The 16,579-nt window shown below is 37.1% G+C and overlaps 2 protein-coding genes across 2 annotated transcripts in view; one reads left to right on the top strand and one right to left on the bottom strand.

The window, feature by feature from the left end:
* Positions 1-7,505, top strand: part of LOC132129221 (leucine-rich repeat-containing G-protein coupled receptor 6-like) — an 86,472-nt gene extending 78,967 nt beyond the window's left edge. The window contains exons 12-18 of the mRNA XM_059540735.1: positions 123-188; positions 430-501; positions 1,011-1,082; positions 2,403-2,528; positions 3,365-3,519; positions 4,824-4,904; positions 5,729-7,505. Coding sequence (XP_059396718.1) covers positions 123-188; positions 430-501; positions 1,011-1,082; positions 2,403-2,528; positions 3,365-3,519; positions 4,824-4,904; positions 5,729-6,972 — 1,816 coding nt within the window. The 3' untranslated portion in view covers positions 6,973-7,505. The remainder of the gene's footprint in view (positions 1-122; positions 189-429; positions 502-1,010; positions 1,083-2,402; positions 2,529-3,364; positions 3,520-4,823; positions 4,905-5,728) is intronic.
* A 3,831-nt stretch (positions 7,506-11,336) lies between these two features.
* Positions 11,337-15,499, bottom strand: ube2t (ubiquitin-conjugating enzyme E2T (putative)). Its single transcript, XM_059540498.1, has 7 exons — positions 15,362-15,499; positions 15,004-15,121; positions 14,838-14,907; positions 12,654-12,759; positions 12,358-12,456; positions 11,730-11,813; positions 11,337-11,576 (listed from the first exon to the last, which is right to left on the bottom strand). Exons 2-7 carry the CDS (start codon positions 15,110-15,112, stop codon positions 11,460-11,462), a joined length of 585 nt encoding a protein of 194 aa, XP_059396481.1. The 5' UTR covers positions 15,113-15,121; positions 15,362-15,499; the 3' UTR covers positions 11,337-11,459.
* Positions 15,500-16,579: the final 1,080 nt, after the last annotated feature.

The following is a 16,579-nucleotide window of genomic DNA, read 5'->3' as shown; positions in this document are numbered from 1 at the left end:
TTTCATGTGTCAGATAAAGAAGTCTTATCTGGTTGAGAATATTTTATGCAGTCTTTACTGTCAGCACTCTTCAGGAATCTTGCATTTACAGACAGTCCTAATCTACATGTGTTTGTTTTCAGGGAGCTGTCGCACAATGCCATCGAAGAGCTGCCGAGTTTCTACCGCTGTGCCTCTCTTCAGGAGATGTGAGTTCAGGCGTCTCTCTCTCTCTCTCTCTCTCTCTATAGAGATATCTATTAGAACTCTAAGAGCCCCAAATAACCCACATAGTACTTGACAAATGACAGTCATTAGTGTAGAAATCCATCGGTGTCCCTATTTGGGAAGATTTCAAGTATGTTCATGGTTGCCATGTATGATGTCTGCCATAGTGTATGTATGTGTGATGCGGTAATATGAGTTTTTTGTTTTGTTTTGACTCGGCAGAGGCCTGCAGCACAATCTGATCAAACAGATTGAGAAGAACACATTCCAACAGCTCAGCTCTCTGCGCTCACTGTGAGTACTCTACACATGCTCGTCTTCTGCCGGCTGTAAGCGTAACACCCAAAAAGCCTCTATTTGGCATTCTTCTAATTTAATGCACATTTTCATTTCAAATCATATTAGCAGAACAGTTTGAGTGAACAATTTAATTATGTGTGTGTGTGTGTGTGTGTGAGAGAGAGAGAGAGAGAGAGAGAGAGAAAGATTTTGAGAATATTTATATCTTGGCAAGGGCATGCACTGTTTTTAATATATATATTCACCAATACCTCCCTCTAGAGGCCAAGACATTCTACACAAATTAACCCGTAAACATCTTGCACAACCAAAAGCCAGAAAATCACATGCTAAAATTGTAAATAGTCATTATTGTTATATGAATTTGAGAGCAAGACTGTTTTCAGATGTCAAATCTTGAGAATAATAAAAACGTTCATATTGGCTGCCAAGATTTTGAAGAAAAAAAAAACAATTCTGACAAAAGGAAAGATGACAGATGAGCAAATGAAATCTCATTACAGGGATCTAAGCTGGAACAGGATCAGCACCATCCACCCTGATGCCTTTTCCTCTCTTCAGTCGCTCATTAAACTGTGAGTATAATGAATGCAAATCAGTGCCAGTGCATGAAGATAAAGATCACACACTCAGAGTCTAGATGTCTGTGTTGTTGTACAAAGACCGTTATTTAACTGACTTGGCACAACCATACCATTTGCACAAACACGGAGGATCCATGATGCACATTTTGGAGTTTCTGTCATCTTTGCAATTCTTTGGTTGGCTCAAAGTGTAAAGATTGTGGCTGTAATCACGGTTAAACGCTCTGCACAGCAGGTGAAGATGTGCATCGTCAGTCACAGGTAATTAAATGCAAGCAGCATTAAGTTAAGAAAGTGATGAATGAAAAAGGAAGAGTGATAAAGAGTGACAGAGTGTGGCTGATAAATGTGTGCAGCGGTGAATGAGCAGTTACAGACCTCTGTTTTTTCTTGTGCAAATTCACTAGCAAGCAATGTGCATGGAAAAGGCAAAACACTGGTAGAGAAAGTCAAAACCAGCAATATTTCTTGACTGTTCTGGGCTCAATACAAGTACAGCTCCAACGACAGTGTCAACGGCATGCTGTTGACTACCACAGAAAATAATTTTGACTCATCCCTCAGTTGTAAAAACAATATGTATCTGTATGCCAAAGATGCTGTCGATAGACCGTAACTTGAATCTGGAACCTGGAACATGTAGAGTTTTATTTAACCTGACATGTTCTAGTTTTCATCAGGGTTAAAAGTTCAAGGCCTGCGTGCCAAAACATGTCGGTTTAAATAAAACTTTCTCCAATCAACAAGTGCTGTTGGATTTACACTGCATTAAAATCCTTTAAAGGCCTTTTTTATTGCAAAATACTGATATATAATTATTATTATTTGTATTTATTTTTTCGGGTCTAAAACCTTTTGAATTCCAAAATATTAGCAAAATATTAAATCAGGTTGTATTTATTTTATAATGTATATGGTTCCTCTGGTATTAGGGCACCTCTGTGAACTTGAGGAGAACTGACATCATGCATCCAATAAAATCACTGACTCGTCGGCCGATAACAAGTAACTACAAAAGTGTGATGGTTCAATGTGATGGTTGCCTTTTCAACCACAGCATGTATGATGGGGTATCAATTTCACTTTAATAGATGCTAGATCCTCATAATTCTACAACCATGATTTCCAACAGAAGGTCCCCAAAGCACAATGTTAGCACATGATTAAACAAAATTATGTGATGGTATGATATGGGACATTTTAAGTAGGTACTTCAAGAGTAGCTTCATCTGAAAGTGAATTATTTATATATTTATTTATTTATTTTTAATTACACATGATGATCCATATGTATCTCCTATCTCCATCCAGAGATCTCACTGGGAACCGATTGAGCAGTCTCCCGCTCACTGGGCTAACAAGCCTCACTCATCTGAAACTGAAAGGAAATATGGCACTCTCACATTCCTTTAGAGAGCAGGACTTCCCCAACATAAGGTACAATTGTAGAAACCAAAAACCCCACAAAGTCAATCAACTCCGCCATCCCGCACAACAATGGATTAGCTAGATTTAAAATACTTTCATGTGAAACCAAGTGTTTGTGGTTATTGATTCCCACAACACAAATGCCTTGAACAGCTGAAAAACACATCATATATATTATTTTATTAATTTGTTTTCAGATAAACGTTCAACTGTTTATAGAATTGACAGTTTCAAGATAATCTGTTGCCTAAGGAACATTCTGTTCACTGGTACAAATAGACGGTTTCTGTTTAAGTTTCCTAGAATATCTGGCTCAATGCAAGACCATCAGACAGGCAGAAAGATTATTTCAAGAATTCACAATACAGAGAGGCCGTTATAAATATCCAGTCTCAATTCATCAGCAGCTCAGGGCTTTGGAGACGCTCCAAAACGTCAGTCTTAAGTACTTGGGTGATTTCATTAGCACCCCAAAAAATGGGAGGTTTCAAGTATTACCATTTCCCAAAACAAAACTGATTAAACAAAAGCAAATGAAAGAGAATCAGTTTTAACTGTGACCCAAATATATATAAAAAGTCCTTGTGGTTAGATGTACTCTATTGCTAGTTTACTTCACGCATCATTTGCAGATTGATGAATCATTCCAACTCTGATTTTCTTTTTTTTTTTTTCTTTTTTTTAAATGAGATCTTTTATAGTTTTCATATTTCCTCAAACTGATGCAGTATGTACTTATTGTTGATATACTGTAAACATAAAATATGTGGTATAATGATATTGGTGGAACATATTAAATTATTTTGGTTTTGGTTTTTTACATTGTGTAACTGTTGTTGAAACAGGGTTATCGAGATGCCATATGCCTATCAGTGCTGTGTTTTTGGAGCCTGTAAAAGCTACAAAGCAGTCAGCCAATGGGAAGAACAGATGGGCAGTGAAGAGGAAGATCTCCAGAAGAAAGCTCTGTCCCTGTTACCTATTCACACTGACAGCAACTGTAAGTCCTGCAAACTTCACTAGGCCATATCATAGATCAGGACAACATTATTCAACTTTTTTGTAACTGTGAAAAAAAGTTGATTTACCATTGCTTTTAACTTACCAATGATAAAACATGGGATTCTTTGAAGTACACCTTCCTATCAAAAGTTGACCAATGGTCTAAACCAGGCCACTGTCATGTAGAGTTTAACGCCAAGCCCAATTAAATTCAACTGAACTAACTAATCAAGCTCTTACTCAGCATATTAGAATCTTCAAGGCAAGTGTGCTGAGGCAAGCTGGAGATAAACTCTGAAGTGCAGTGGCCCTATAAAGCCAAGATTGGACACCCCTGGTCCAAACATTGGACAGATGGTTTACCTTAGAGTACCAAATAATTCAGGGGATCTCAACCCTGGCCCTGACAGTCCACTTTCCTACAGAGTTTAGCTCCAACCTTGACCAAACGCACCTCAACTTTCTTGTAATCCTAAAGAGCTTGATTAGCTTGTTCGGTTTGAATAGGTTTGCAGCAAAAATCTGCAGGAGAGCGCATCTGGATCCCTGATGTTAATACTACTGTGCTGGACAGAACAGGTGGATTTCCTCAGGTGGCCATACAGCTAGAAGAAACCGGTTAGGTTGAAATTATTGGGGCAAGTTTCCAAGACACTCAAGTTTGTGCACTAAACCTTTATCAGAGTTCCTGTAACCAAAAATGAAAACATTGACCCAACACAAACGCATCCATCATATAAAAGGAGCATAAAAGCACCACTTGTAGTGGTTTTCCACACTGTGTGTTTGTCTATTTTTATCTGCTCTGTTCTATCTGCCAGTCTCTTCATCTTTAATTAGCACAGTAGAAACATGTCAGGGCCTTTACAGTAACCGCAGGTATTTGACAGATGAAATAATGCATTCCTTGATGTGATCTGATCAGGTTTCAGACATGAAAGGAGCTCTCCGTAATTACACTCAATGGGAAATTAGATAAACATTAACAATTCATGGTCCAAAACATACCATTTGGCTTATCGGAAAATAACAAAACCAGAATGTGATCAAAGTCAGATGATTGATTGCACACTGAAGGAGAAATGGAAAGTTGCAACTGAGATGTGAAAGGTGTTGAGTGGCGCTAAAGCCCTTAGATAAATTAATCCGTTCCAGCAGACTAGATGTCCATAACATGGTGATTCGTCTTCTGTCAGACTGAGTGCATCATGTCATCTTGAAGAACACTGAAGACTGATTCATCGTACTGGTGTATAAGAACAAACCAAAGGGGTTTCATGCTTGTCATGTGTTCACTTGCAGATGACCTTGACTTAGAGGAATTCCAGTTAGCTATTGGAGAGTCCAAACTGCAAACCAGCATACAGTGTACCCCCATCCCAGGTAAATTCAACCAGCAGCAGATCTGAACTCAAGGTCATACATATGCCATCAAGACTGTAAAGGTCTGTTCACATCAAGTACAAACGAACTAAACAGCAAGCATGGCAAAGAAAGACATATTTCCAAACAGTGTTCGCACCAAAATGATGCATGCTTCTCCAAATCCACCAACACTTCACTTTATTGTTATTTTATAATGCTCTGATGATATATATATATATATATATATATATATATATATATATATATATATATATATATATATAAAATAAAAAAAACAGAAAAGAAACGGAAAAAAAAACTAAGTAAGCTAGTTTCAGCTATAACCTGATACTTTTAAAACAGCTGTTCTAGATTTTTATTTTTGCATTTTTATAGGACCATTAAAGAGGAAAAAAATTAAATAAAGTACTAGAATGCAATATTTACATTATTTTATGTGATTCAGTTAATTTGAAATAGTCAAATGTATTTTTGTGTATTAAAAAAATACTCAAAAGAAAAAAAGAAAAATAAATTAAGGCAAGGAAAATGTGGCCTATTATCTTTCCCTGTATTGACAATCTTTATCTACAAGATATTTGCAAAACAATTTTTTGGGACCAAAACCATTTAGTACTCCCCAGTATCTTACATGTTCTTACAAGTTAACAAAAAAAAAGTGTGCTTCATTCGTACAAATTAAAACTTTGTTAAAATTAATTTGTAGCCTATAACATTTTTTTTGTGCATTGTCCTTACTAAAATTCGGTCTTGGTGTGAATAGGCCTCAAGGTGATGTGTTCTTTCTGCTTAAATTCTGTTTTATCATTTCACCCCTTCAGGTCCATTTAAACCATGTGATAACCTCTTTGACAGTTGGGTGGTCCGGCTTGGCATGTGGCTCATCTCTTTGGTCTCGCTGATGGGAAACAGCCTTCTCCTCATCACGGTCTTTGCATCCCCCAGCTATCTCTCCCCTGTTAAGTTTATCATTGGCACCATCAGTGGTGCCAACCTGCTTACAGGCCTGTGTACTGGCACATTGGCATTGGTTGATGCCCGGACATTTGGAGAGTTTGCCCTGCACGGTGCTCAATGGGAAATGGGTGCAGGCTGCCAAGCGACAGGCTTTCTTTCAGTTCTAGCCTCGGAGGGCTCCATACTCTTCCTGACCTTGGCTGCAGTGCAGTGCAGCGTGTCCGTGTCGTGCACTCGAGCCTATGGAAAGTCACCCTCGCTGGGAAGTGTGCAAGCTGCCACAGTGGCGTGCTTGGCACTTTCGTTGGCAGTCGCTGCTTTGCCACTAATTGGGGTCGGGGAGTACGGGGCAACCCCGCTCTGCATGCCATCACCACTGCCGAACGGCGAACCTTCAACGTTGGGATTCATGGTTGCTCTGATAATGATGAACTCCCTGTGTTTCCTGGTGATCACTGGAACTTACATCAAACTGTACTGGGACCTGATGAAGGGTGAGTTTGACAGCATTTGGGATTGTGCCATGATCAAGCACGTAGCCTGGCTCATCTTCACCAACTGCCTTCTCTACTGCCCCGTGGCCTTCCTCACCTTCTCCTCCCTTCTGGGACTCTTTCCTGTGAGCGAGGAAGTTGTCAAATCAGTCGTCCTGGTGCTTCTGCCTCTTCCTGCATGCATCAACCCCTTGCTCTACCTCCTTTTCAATCTGCACTTCCGTGAAGATGCACGCCTGCTTTTGAGCAGAGCTCACCTCCATCATGACCGCAACATGGATTCCTTTGTCTCTGTTGACACGGAGAAAAGCTCGTATGACTCCACCCAAGCCTTGGTGTCTATTCCCCCTGAAGCAGATGCAGGGTTCAAGAGTTCATCGGCACCAAACTCAGAGACAGTTGCCCGTTTTTCTAGCCCACCCTCAGTGCCTCTCATCCCATGCCAGATGCAGATGAACCCCTCAACAAAGAGGGATAATGTTGCAGAGAACCTGGTCAGGTCAACACCAGGACTCAAAGAGCAAGAGGACCTCAGGAGCAGTGGACTGGACACTCATAATGGAACCTCCTTCTCTGGAATCTACTACTCCACGCATCTCTCAACTCATTTTTAATTCTTATCTTAAACTCTAAAATGTTTAAGGACCCTTTTAGCACGAGTCATGAGCCCACATATGAACTGACCCCTAAAATCCTTCAGAGCTAATCAACAATGAACTGTTTTAATTTGGGACTATATATAACCATACTGTTCCAACTGCTACGGCATTCTTAAAGAAAAGGAAAGAAAGCCTAAGCATCTTGTGGGCCCTTAAGTAATTTAAGCAACAATCTTAAAATATTCAAAAGCAAATCATCATTCAGCTTTTGTAACTTGTTTGTGTAATTAGGTTTAAAGGAATGTTCTGGGTTTAATATAATCTCCATCCATGGAATATTGATTTTCAAAGAAAAATAATAAAATTATATATTTTGACTGTATTTAAACAAGAAACAAAAAGTCATGCATTATGTACGTACAATGGACGTCTATGAAGCAAAGTACTGTACTGGCATAAAAATTCAAATTCACACTGCTTCTACAAGACAGTAACAAAAAGACAAATCCAATGAAAGAAATGTTGTTGGTAATGCAAAACCAGAAATCAATCCAGGAGTTATGCATCTAAATATTTCAATGTGAAAAATGTCTTTACAAAATGTTCAATTCTTATGTACTCAAACTTTTATGCATTCATTTCCAAGTGTGTATATATCAAAGTATCTTTAATTATTTGCAAGTCATGACTTGCTTACTTTCCACTAGTGAATTAATAATTAAAATAATAATAAAAATAAAATAAAAAAAGGACAGGAAGGTAAATGCGTATCATCAAATAACATTTAGTCTATTGAAAAACAATGACAAAAACCATATAAGCTAAAACATATTGCCAGAAACATACTCTCTGCAAGTACACAAAAGGCTTGGTCAATGCTCTGTAAGCTCCAGTTCATGATGTATATATTAAGCATGCATTGTAGCAGTAAGAAACCTTGAGGGGTGACAGAGGTACCTTTCAAGAGTTTGTTCCATTAATGGTAACAGGTAGCTGGCTATAAACATGTTAATAACTCATTTTAACTAACAGACTTCTTCCAACTGTTGCTCCACCATGACAGAAGTAAAAGTGCACCACAGAAGACATTAACCTAATTCATACCATAATCCACAGGACAGTAACTCTGAGAATGCAATAAATATAAAAAATTTAAACATACAAAAATTTTCAAACGTTTTTGTAATAATTTGCAATGCAACACGTTTCAGTATTAAACATTGCATTAAACTCAAGTTTGCATGACTAGAAGAATTTGCATTCATGTACAGTACTTGCATAGACTATGTTTGACCTTCACGTTATTTTTTACTTTTTAATCTTTTTTTGTCAAGTCCACAGGATTAAGGTAGAGCAAAACATAAAATATATTGAACATGTCGACGCTATGAACTGAAGATTAAGAACCATGAGTGTTTTTATTTGGTTGTTATAAAGCTTGGTCAGGATCTTTTACAGATTGTAAAGTAGGCTAGCTATTGTATTGTAAACTATAACTACCTCTGATCTAGCATGCTATACCTTTTTTCCTTATTGATTTATATTCTTTTTATATTAAATGTATATTAAAATGTAATTTTTATATTGAAAATTTTAAGATCTTTGTACAACAGACACTTCTGGATGTAAATATTTTCATATTTCTGTATACATGTGACAAAGAATGATTTAATAAAGTTATTAGTTTCATAAATGTATGTCTTGAAGACTACTGAACAATTCAAGAAAGAAATACATGTAAAAATGTTCAAAGGTAGGCTACTTCTACATTTTCATCAACAATTAACGCAAAACCCTGTCACAAAATAAACAGGATAAAATGAGATCAGCATCATTTAGATGTTCCAAGATTTTCTTGGGTTACTCTAAAGTGCTTCCCGTGACTCTCTTGTTTTCATATTTTTATTAAGAAAAATATTTTCATCTGTGTTTAACTATTGGCCGAGTTTGATCTATACAGTACTAGCTAGTTTATTTCTGCATTAAATTAATTTCACTGAACATGGATTGGATCCATTTAACATTCACCTGTCCAACCATTTAAGAGAGGCAAAAATAAAAATACAAAAATAAAAAATACAAGATAAAAAAAAAGAAAAAGAAAACAACATGACAATCTTCAAAAGTGATTTTTGCTGTCCAATATTTCTTTTATTAACAACATTAACTGATATTTGACATATGATAGGAAATATTTCTTTAATAAACTTAACAAATAAAGACAGTGTTGTTGTTATCTATATTAAGTATACATTTAGCTACTTCAGAAAACGATAGACTGCTTTTCAACCAGAGTACAGTCTGTTTCTTTTATTGTCCAAGATATTTGAGCCAGCACTGAACAATGGTTTTCTGTCAGCGCTTGAGCATGGTGCACACCAGAACATCAGATCTTTTCAGTTGAACATATATCAGATCTGTTTAACAAAGACACAAATATGAAACTATGCTATGACAAACTTTAAAAAAATGTCCTTTACAATAAAGCTTTGCCTTGTTTTCACTTAAAAACTCAAGAACAGTTAACTCAGTGCTTGTGCACACCAGAACACGGAATCATTTTAAATGAGCATAGGTCTGTTTAAAAAAAGATTAAAATATGACATGACAAACTGTGTTTTGGTCATAAAACATTCCTTCTTAACAACAGAATCATATTTAAACTATTATTACTAGTTGTTGTTTTTTTACTTCCTGATCAATTTCAAGGTCCTTGCTCAGTAGTCACGCTAGTGCAACAATTGCTGGAATCACATCCAGATCCTCTCATCTCATCTCCCTCGTTAGGTGCTCAGATGTGTACATAATAAATTTAAAATTTATGCATTTAGCAGATGCTCTTATCCAAAGCGACTTACAGTGCATTCAGGCTATCAATTTTTACCTAACATGTGTTCCCGGGGAATCGAACCCACAACCTTTCGCTTGATAAGGCAATGCTCTACCAGTTGAGCTACAGGAACACTAATAATAATAGGCACTATGTTTTCAATTAAACCCCAGTGATGGGTCATTTATGTGATGGGCGGAACATAATATGCAGCCTATTTGAACCAAAAGGCTTCCAGCATATAAATAGTAGTCTACTGTTGCACCTTGTTGAAATGTTTTGAAGAATTTTTGGTTGCATAATGTTGCACAATTTCACTTCATTCTCCTCCACAATATGACTGTGCCCTTTAAAGAACTTGGTCACCAACCATCCAGATAATATCCTATCACTTTGACAGACAGAATTTCTATGCACACAACAAAACAAATTTTAAGAACATTACTCATGAAAAAAAAAACAGAGAATTGCATTAAGAAGAAAAAGCAGCAGCAAACAAACACCAGCAAATTAATTGCCCTGAAACAAAACTAGTAAACAAAACAACAGACGAAATTAAAGTTAGTTCAGTTCACTTAAGACTCCAAGGTTTGGTTTAGCCTTAGAAGAACTGACGTGTGTAATCCATTCAGTTCTATTCAGTACAGAAATGCGCCCCTAGAAGTGACAGGTGTTGGACTATGAAGCGAGGCATGGTCCAGTTATTGTGTTTTAATCCAGTGTAAAGTCATACAGTACAGGTAGAATTTCATGTTCTTTTTAAAGTAGACTCAGGGCTTCAGATCTTGTGACGGTTTAGTTTCGATGTACACTTACTTCTAGGCGTGCTATCTGGGAGTGAATTTCTAACAACAGATAGCAATAGCACAATTACGTTTATGATTATATAACTATACTACAAGTATAATTAACATAAACGTCTAGTTAAAAACAGTCAATGCTTATTGTGGCTTCTGCTACTCCGACACACTTTGCTGGTGTTAAATAAGGAACCGTGTGAACATTTCACACAGCATAAAAATGTAGTTAGTGACCATCCATTGATAGTTATAAAAGCAGTAATAAGACATATTCAAATATTCTAAAGACCCCCACTGGGGGTTATTTACCTACCCCAAATACCCAGCACAGTACCTAGCTATTTCTTAATATATTACCATAATTATACTTTATATTCTGACAGTTGTATATGGTCTGTATAACTGTAGATCATTTTTATTATTTATTTATTTTTTACTTGAGTTTCTAAATCATAAATGGGTACAAAATCAAATGAAAAGGGTTAATTGCTTTATGGCAGCAACAAATGCACAGCTATCCACGGTCATTACAACTGCAAAATAATATTTGTGATAGTGAATTCATTTTCAGACATAATTCTGCAACTTTTGCTTAAAACATGTATGGCAATGTCGCATAGTTACTTCCGTGTCTTTGTATTTTAAAATATAACTATCTCTGATCTAGTATGGTATACCTTTTAAAAGACTTTTATTCATAAAATACTATGTGTATTAAGAAATTAATTCAGGGAGATGCAAATGTAGTGTAATGTTAATATATATTTTATTACATTCAATTCACCAACTGTATACAAGAAAAGAAATTATTACCACAAAGAAATAACTTGTATAATAAACTTAAAATCAGTCATTTGTAAAATATAGGCCTACTACATGCATACTTTCTTGGTGTGCTCTAAATTCTCCTGTGCACTAAGTGCCTCTCTCTTGTGTGTAGTTTTCTTATTTTTATTCTCGGGAGCCTTTTCTTCTGTCTCCACACAACCCTTTAAACACAAGAGAAGAGAAACCGTGCAATCAGACTGAAGCAATGAAAGAACACTGGCTCCTCCTAGTGTTGGGGAGTGTGTAATGTCAGTGAATGGTCTTTGCTATTGCTAGTTTAAATATAAGACAGTCCTGAAAAGCACAAATCTTACCTTGTTCTTCTGAATTGCATGTTCAGCTGTCCATTTCTTTGCCTTCTCTAGATATAGTGGTTTGTTGTATTTAAATTCTGAGGACTGGAAAGTATGTCAGGAAAATTAATTTTCAAGAGCAATGTGTGAGCAATATCCATGGAACTCGTTTACTGCACTGAATAAAAATAAAAAAGGTAATTGTGACTATTTATTTCATAATTGTAAACGTATCTTTCCTCACAAATGAAAGTTTATATTTCGCAATTCAGTCTTTTTTTCTCAAAAATGCAAGATTATATCTTGCAACTCCGACTTTCTTGCAATTGCGATTTTATATATATATATATATATAAAATTGCGAGATAAACTTGCAATTGTGAGATAGTCAGTATTGCAAGTGTAATTGTGAAATAAAGTCACAATTAACCTTTTTATTTTTTATTCAGTCATGGGCTTCCACAAATTAACAGTCAGAAGTGTAAAAGAGACACAAAATAAAATCATTGTTTGTACAAATGGCTAATCCTACACCTAAATTAAGCCACTGGTTCGGACAACGTTATGAAGGGCTGTTCAAAGAAACATTTCAATTCCAAAAGTTCCACACTTAACCTCCAAAACTGGAGGGAACGCATCTAAAACTCACTATATCAGCCATGAGTGGGTCGTCAGGGTTCGGTTCGGCCATCAGTAACTGTATGGAGGTGAGCACTGTTGAAATATTGAGTGCTGGCCGCCAGGCTCCCTTTGAAACAAAACTATATTATTAACATCTGACAGTTGACTAGTTTACAATCACAGCATTAAGTTAATCACTACAATTCTCTTACTTCAAAACAAAAGTATAAACTGTAAAAAAAAAAAATTGCAAAAAGATAGTTAATCCTATGTATTGATGTAGGATTGGGTTCAATTATTTGTATTTTTTTTTTCAGCCTTTACCTTTGGTGGCAGCTTCAGAGCATCAAGACAAATGCGTCCTGCATTATCGATGTTGGGGTGATAGATGGGTGTCAGGAAACGCATCTTTGGAGGCTCAAATGGATACCTTCAAACATGAGAAGTGTTGAAGGAATAGTTCTAACAAAAATGAAAAAATTGCTGTGAATGTACTCACCCTCATGTTATCCAAGTTGCAGATGAGTTTGTTTCATCATCGGAGCAGATTTGAAGAAATGTAGCATTACAGACAAATTGAGACATTTAACTTCAAACCTTTGCTTCTGGCCAAAATGAGTCTATAACCAATAATACTGCTTCCTCCTAGTGTTGGGTAATGTCTACAAATTTGGCATCGGACGATGTCTACAATGTAACATTGAGAAGGACGATGACATCGGCGGTGCAACATCGTGATGTCTACGAGCCATCGGCGACAACATCGTCTATCAGCACAACCGTACTTCCTTCACTGAAAATGTCCATCTCCTGTTGTCTCTCACATTTAAATCCACCAACATGTTTTGGACTGCTTGTAATCAGTGCTTGATATGGGTATATTTCTCTCCTGACTCAGACAAAACTACTTTTTCACTGGAGAAAGCAATATTTCGACTAGAGGACATGTATTTTAACCGGAAGCAACGGTGTGAAGTTAAAAACATCTTAATGATTGATCTGTTCCTTACAAACACGTAGTTTTTCACTTCCCAAAACTAACTGGTGGACTGGAGTGGTGTGGATTATTGTGATGTTTTTATCAGCTGTTTGGACTCTCATTCTGACGGCACCCATTCACTGCAGAGCATGCATTGGTGAACAAGTGATGTAATGATACATTTCTCCAAATCTGTTCTGATGAACAAACAAACTCATCTACAATTTGTACCCCTTTTCCACCAAGGCAGTTTGAGTGCTGGTTCAGAGTCTGAGCCTAGTTCAAATCGGTTCTTTGTCTTTCAACACCCAAAGCACCAGCTCCGAACCAGGAAAAGTGGTTCATAAGTAGCACTAAAACATTGCTGGTCTAGAAGTAAGAACCACTTGCGTCAGGGGCTGGGGGCGGGTTACCGTGACCAACAAGACAAACAGAAACTTTTGACCGCCATTTTTGAATGTTTGTTTGAGATGAATCGGTCCTGCACAGACCAGTCGGTGTGTGGCATCAGGGTGCCGAGGGAGTGAATGGAAAGTAGTGGTCGACCGATATATCCCCAAGGTCGCCATTGTCATTTTTCTTGGCCGATGTGTTCGAGGCAGGACTTTTATTTTGATGGCGCTAAGAGCGGCAGCGCCTGAGCACACAGTGCTCACACTCTCTCTCGTTCGCCACGTGTTCTCTGCATGATGGTCGGTCCATGTGAATTGAATGCTTTAAACTTTAAACTCATGATATCAAATTACTCTGCGCTTTATGTATTTGCCCACTGTCACATTCATGTCATTTTCCCTGTATGTAAAAAGAGGGTTACCTGGGATTTATTTGAAAAATAGGATTCCAAGTGCACACTAACTTCCCAGAATACTGAGTGCCCTGTTGGTTGCAGTGCTCACTTTCTTTTTAATTATATTTGTATTCAATATTTATTTATTTTGTGAAAATACTGTCATCTAAAGTAAAAGCATGTTTCTTTTACACATTTACTTTTTATATCCATTGTCAAATGATTTCAAATTTCTTAAATATGAATAATAATAATTGTTTTTTTTTTTATCATACCGGCTTTATATCAGCTATCGTGCCCCCCGCTTTACAAGATATCGGCTGTCAAAAAAAACATATCGGTCAACCACTATTGGACTTTCTCTATGCTTTTGGATCGCTTACGCGGTGCTTTGGTGTCGTGTGCAAATCGGTCTGCAAAGGGCCGATGCATCCCGAACAAGCCTGTTGTGTTTGGCACAGCTGCGTTAGCATTGCTGGGAAAGATTAGACAAATTCAGTGACGTAAGACCAGGATCTGTGTTGGCTCTGTAGCGCGTGGAAAGGCGAACCGGTTCTTAAAAGGCTCGCCAGTCAAACCGGAAATAGCACTGGCTCTGAACTAACACCCGGTTCATGCTGGGAGAAAAGGGGTATTCGATTTTCAGAAAATTTATTTTTGAATTAACTATTCCTTCAAACGCGTGTCAAAAATCAATTTAATGAAACAACATAATGATGGTTAGATCATTTAATAGTCTCACCTCTCAGGAATGTTGATTTCCAGTGTGAACACACCTCCTTCATAGGGAGTGTCTGCACCTCCTACAATCTCTATATCAAACAGGAGCAATGCAGAAGAGGGCATGCTGTCAGTGTTTCATATGTATTTGTTTATATGGTCAGAATTAAGTGTGAGGACAGACTGACGGGCTTGTAGTTGATCCAGCCGTCCCTCGGTCTGCCAGCAGGAGACTCCTGGAGGAGGTTCAGCGCTCAGAAGATGCAGCTCCCGCTTCAGACGACTCACTCTCTGCATAACTACTGTCTGCAAGAACGAAACACCGCTATTAAGCGAACAATATACATTTTATTTTGACACATCACGTTCACAATAAGTTCACAAATTACATAACGGCGCGTTTGCCTTCATTAGCAGCCCAACGTTAATCATATATGTAGACTGCAAACACAGTTTGATCAAGATATTTTCAACTAAAACGTTGTCATAATACAGCGTATTTCATCTATCATTATATGAGGTATTTAGCTTATTATCATCACTTACTGGTGTTGTTACTGGCGAGCTTTGCTTGCTGAATATATAGTAAACAGCGTGCTTTTGATTCTGCCCGCGAAATGTTCATACGTCACTGTGCGACCGACGCGCGGTGGATCGTGGGTATTGTAGTTTATTACGTCTTCTTCTTCTTCATCGCTTGTGTTTAATGGCGGTTTGCAAACCAGCTTAAGGTGCATTTCTGCCACCTACTGGGATAGAGTGTGAGGCCTCGATGAATGAATATACAGCAACATCAGCAAACAACAAAAAATTTATTCTTCTAATCAACTGTTATTGATTTCCATATCTCTTAGTTCTTCAGAAAAACAACACATCCATATTTGAATACTATTTAAAAAGTTTACTACTATTTCCTTTCCTTCCTTTTCATTTATTTGAAAATGCATCTGGAGATCCGTTGAGTTTATTTTTATGTCATTAATTCCTACCTTCTTAGCATCTGCATTGGCATTCCATCCAAAACTACAATAATTTACATGCTCATGTTCCCAACATTTTTGCATCTCTGACTGGATGGGTTTTTATATGCCCTCTTACAGAACACCAGTAGGCCTAAGCCATCGTTAACTTAAGTCTCCAAAGTTCTAAAGGCAACTCCCTACTTCCTGTTCTAAGTGCTTGAGACTGAATACTACTTTACTTTCTTTAACATAGATACTGATGCTGAACTATATACTATGCTGCCATTATCAAGGTCTAATCATTGCACAATATACTCTTTTCGATGCCTGTCGGGATTGCAACCTAATCTACCCCTGCCAAACATCTCAAAATATTTATTCCCTTTTTACATGTATCTATTTACTTTCTTCATATTATACTTTTGAATGATCCTTCCCAGGCTTTCTAATTGGAATTATCACTCCATGTTTCCAAGAAGTAGAGAGTTTTCCTAACTCCCATATTAAAAGCTCTAAAATAATGTTCAGAGATACATATGAAAGATGTTTTATCATTTCATAACATATTTCGTCTTTTCCTGATGTATGTTTTACCCCGTGTAACACCTGCTTCAGTTTATACATTGTAAAATCTGTATTCAATCTGCACTTTTCGAACCAACACATTAGGATTATCTTTCAAAATATGTTCCCTCTGTACTTTCATACTTTCCAATATATTATTATTACTAACTGATTACTATGAAACCTAACGAAAGCTTCTACTAACTCCAATTTCATCACAGAATGGTCTCCAGTAATT

This window comes from Carassius carassius, chromosome 46 (genome assembly GCF_963082965.1).
Source record: "Carassius carassius chromosome 46, fCarCar2.1, whole genome shotgun sequence".
Classification (NCBI taxonomy): Eukaryota; Metazoa; Chordata; class Actinopteri; order Cypriniformes; family Cyprinidae; genus Carassius; species Carassius carassius.
The sequence above is the reverse complement of the archived record's forward strand: the minus strand, read 5'-3'. Positions and strand labels throughout refer to the sequence as shown.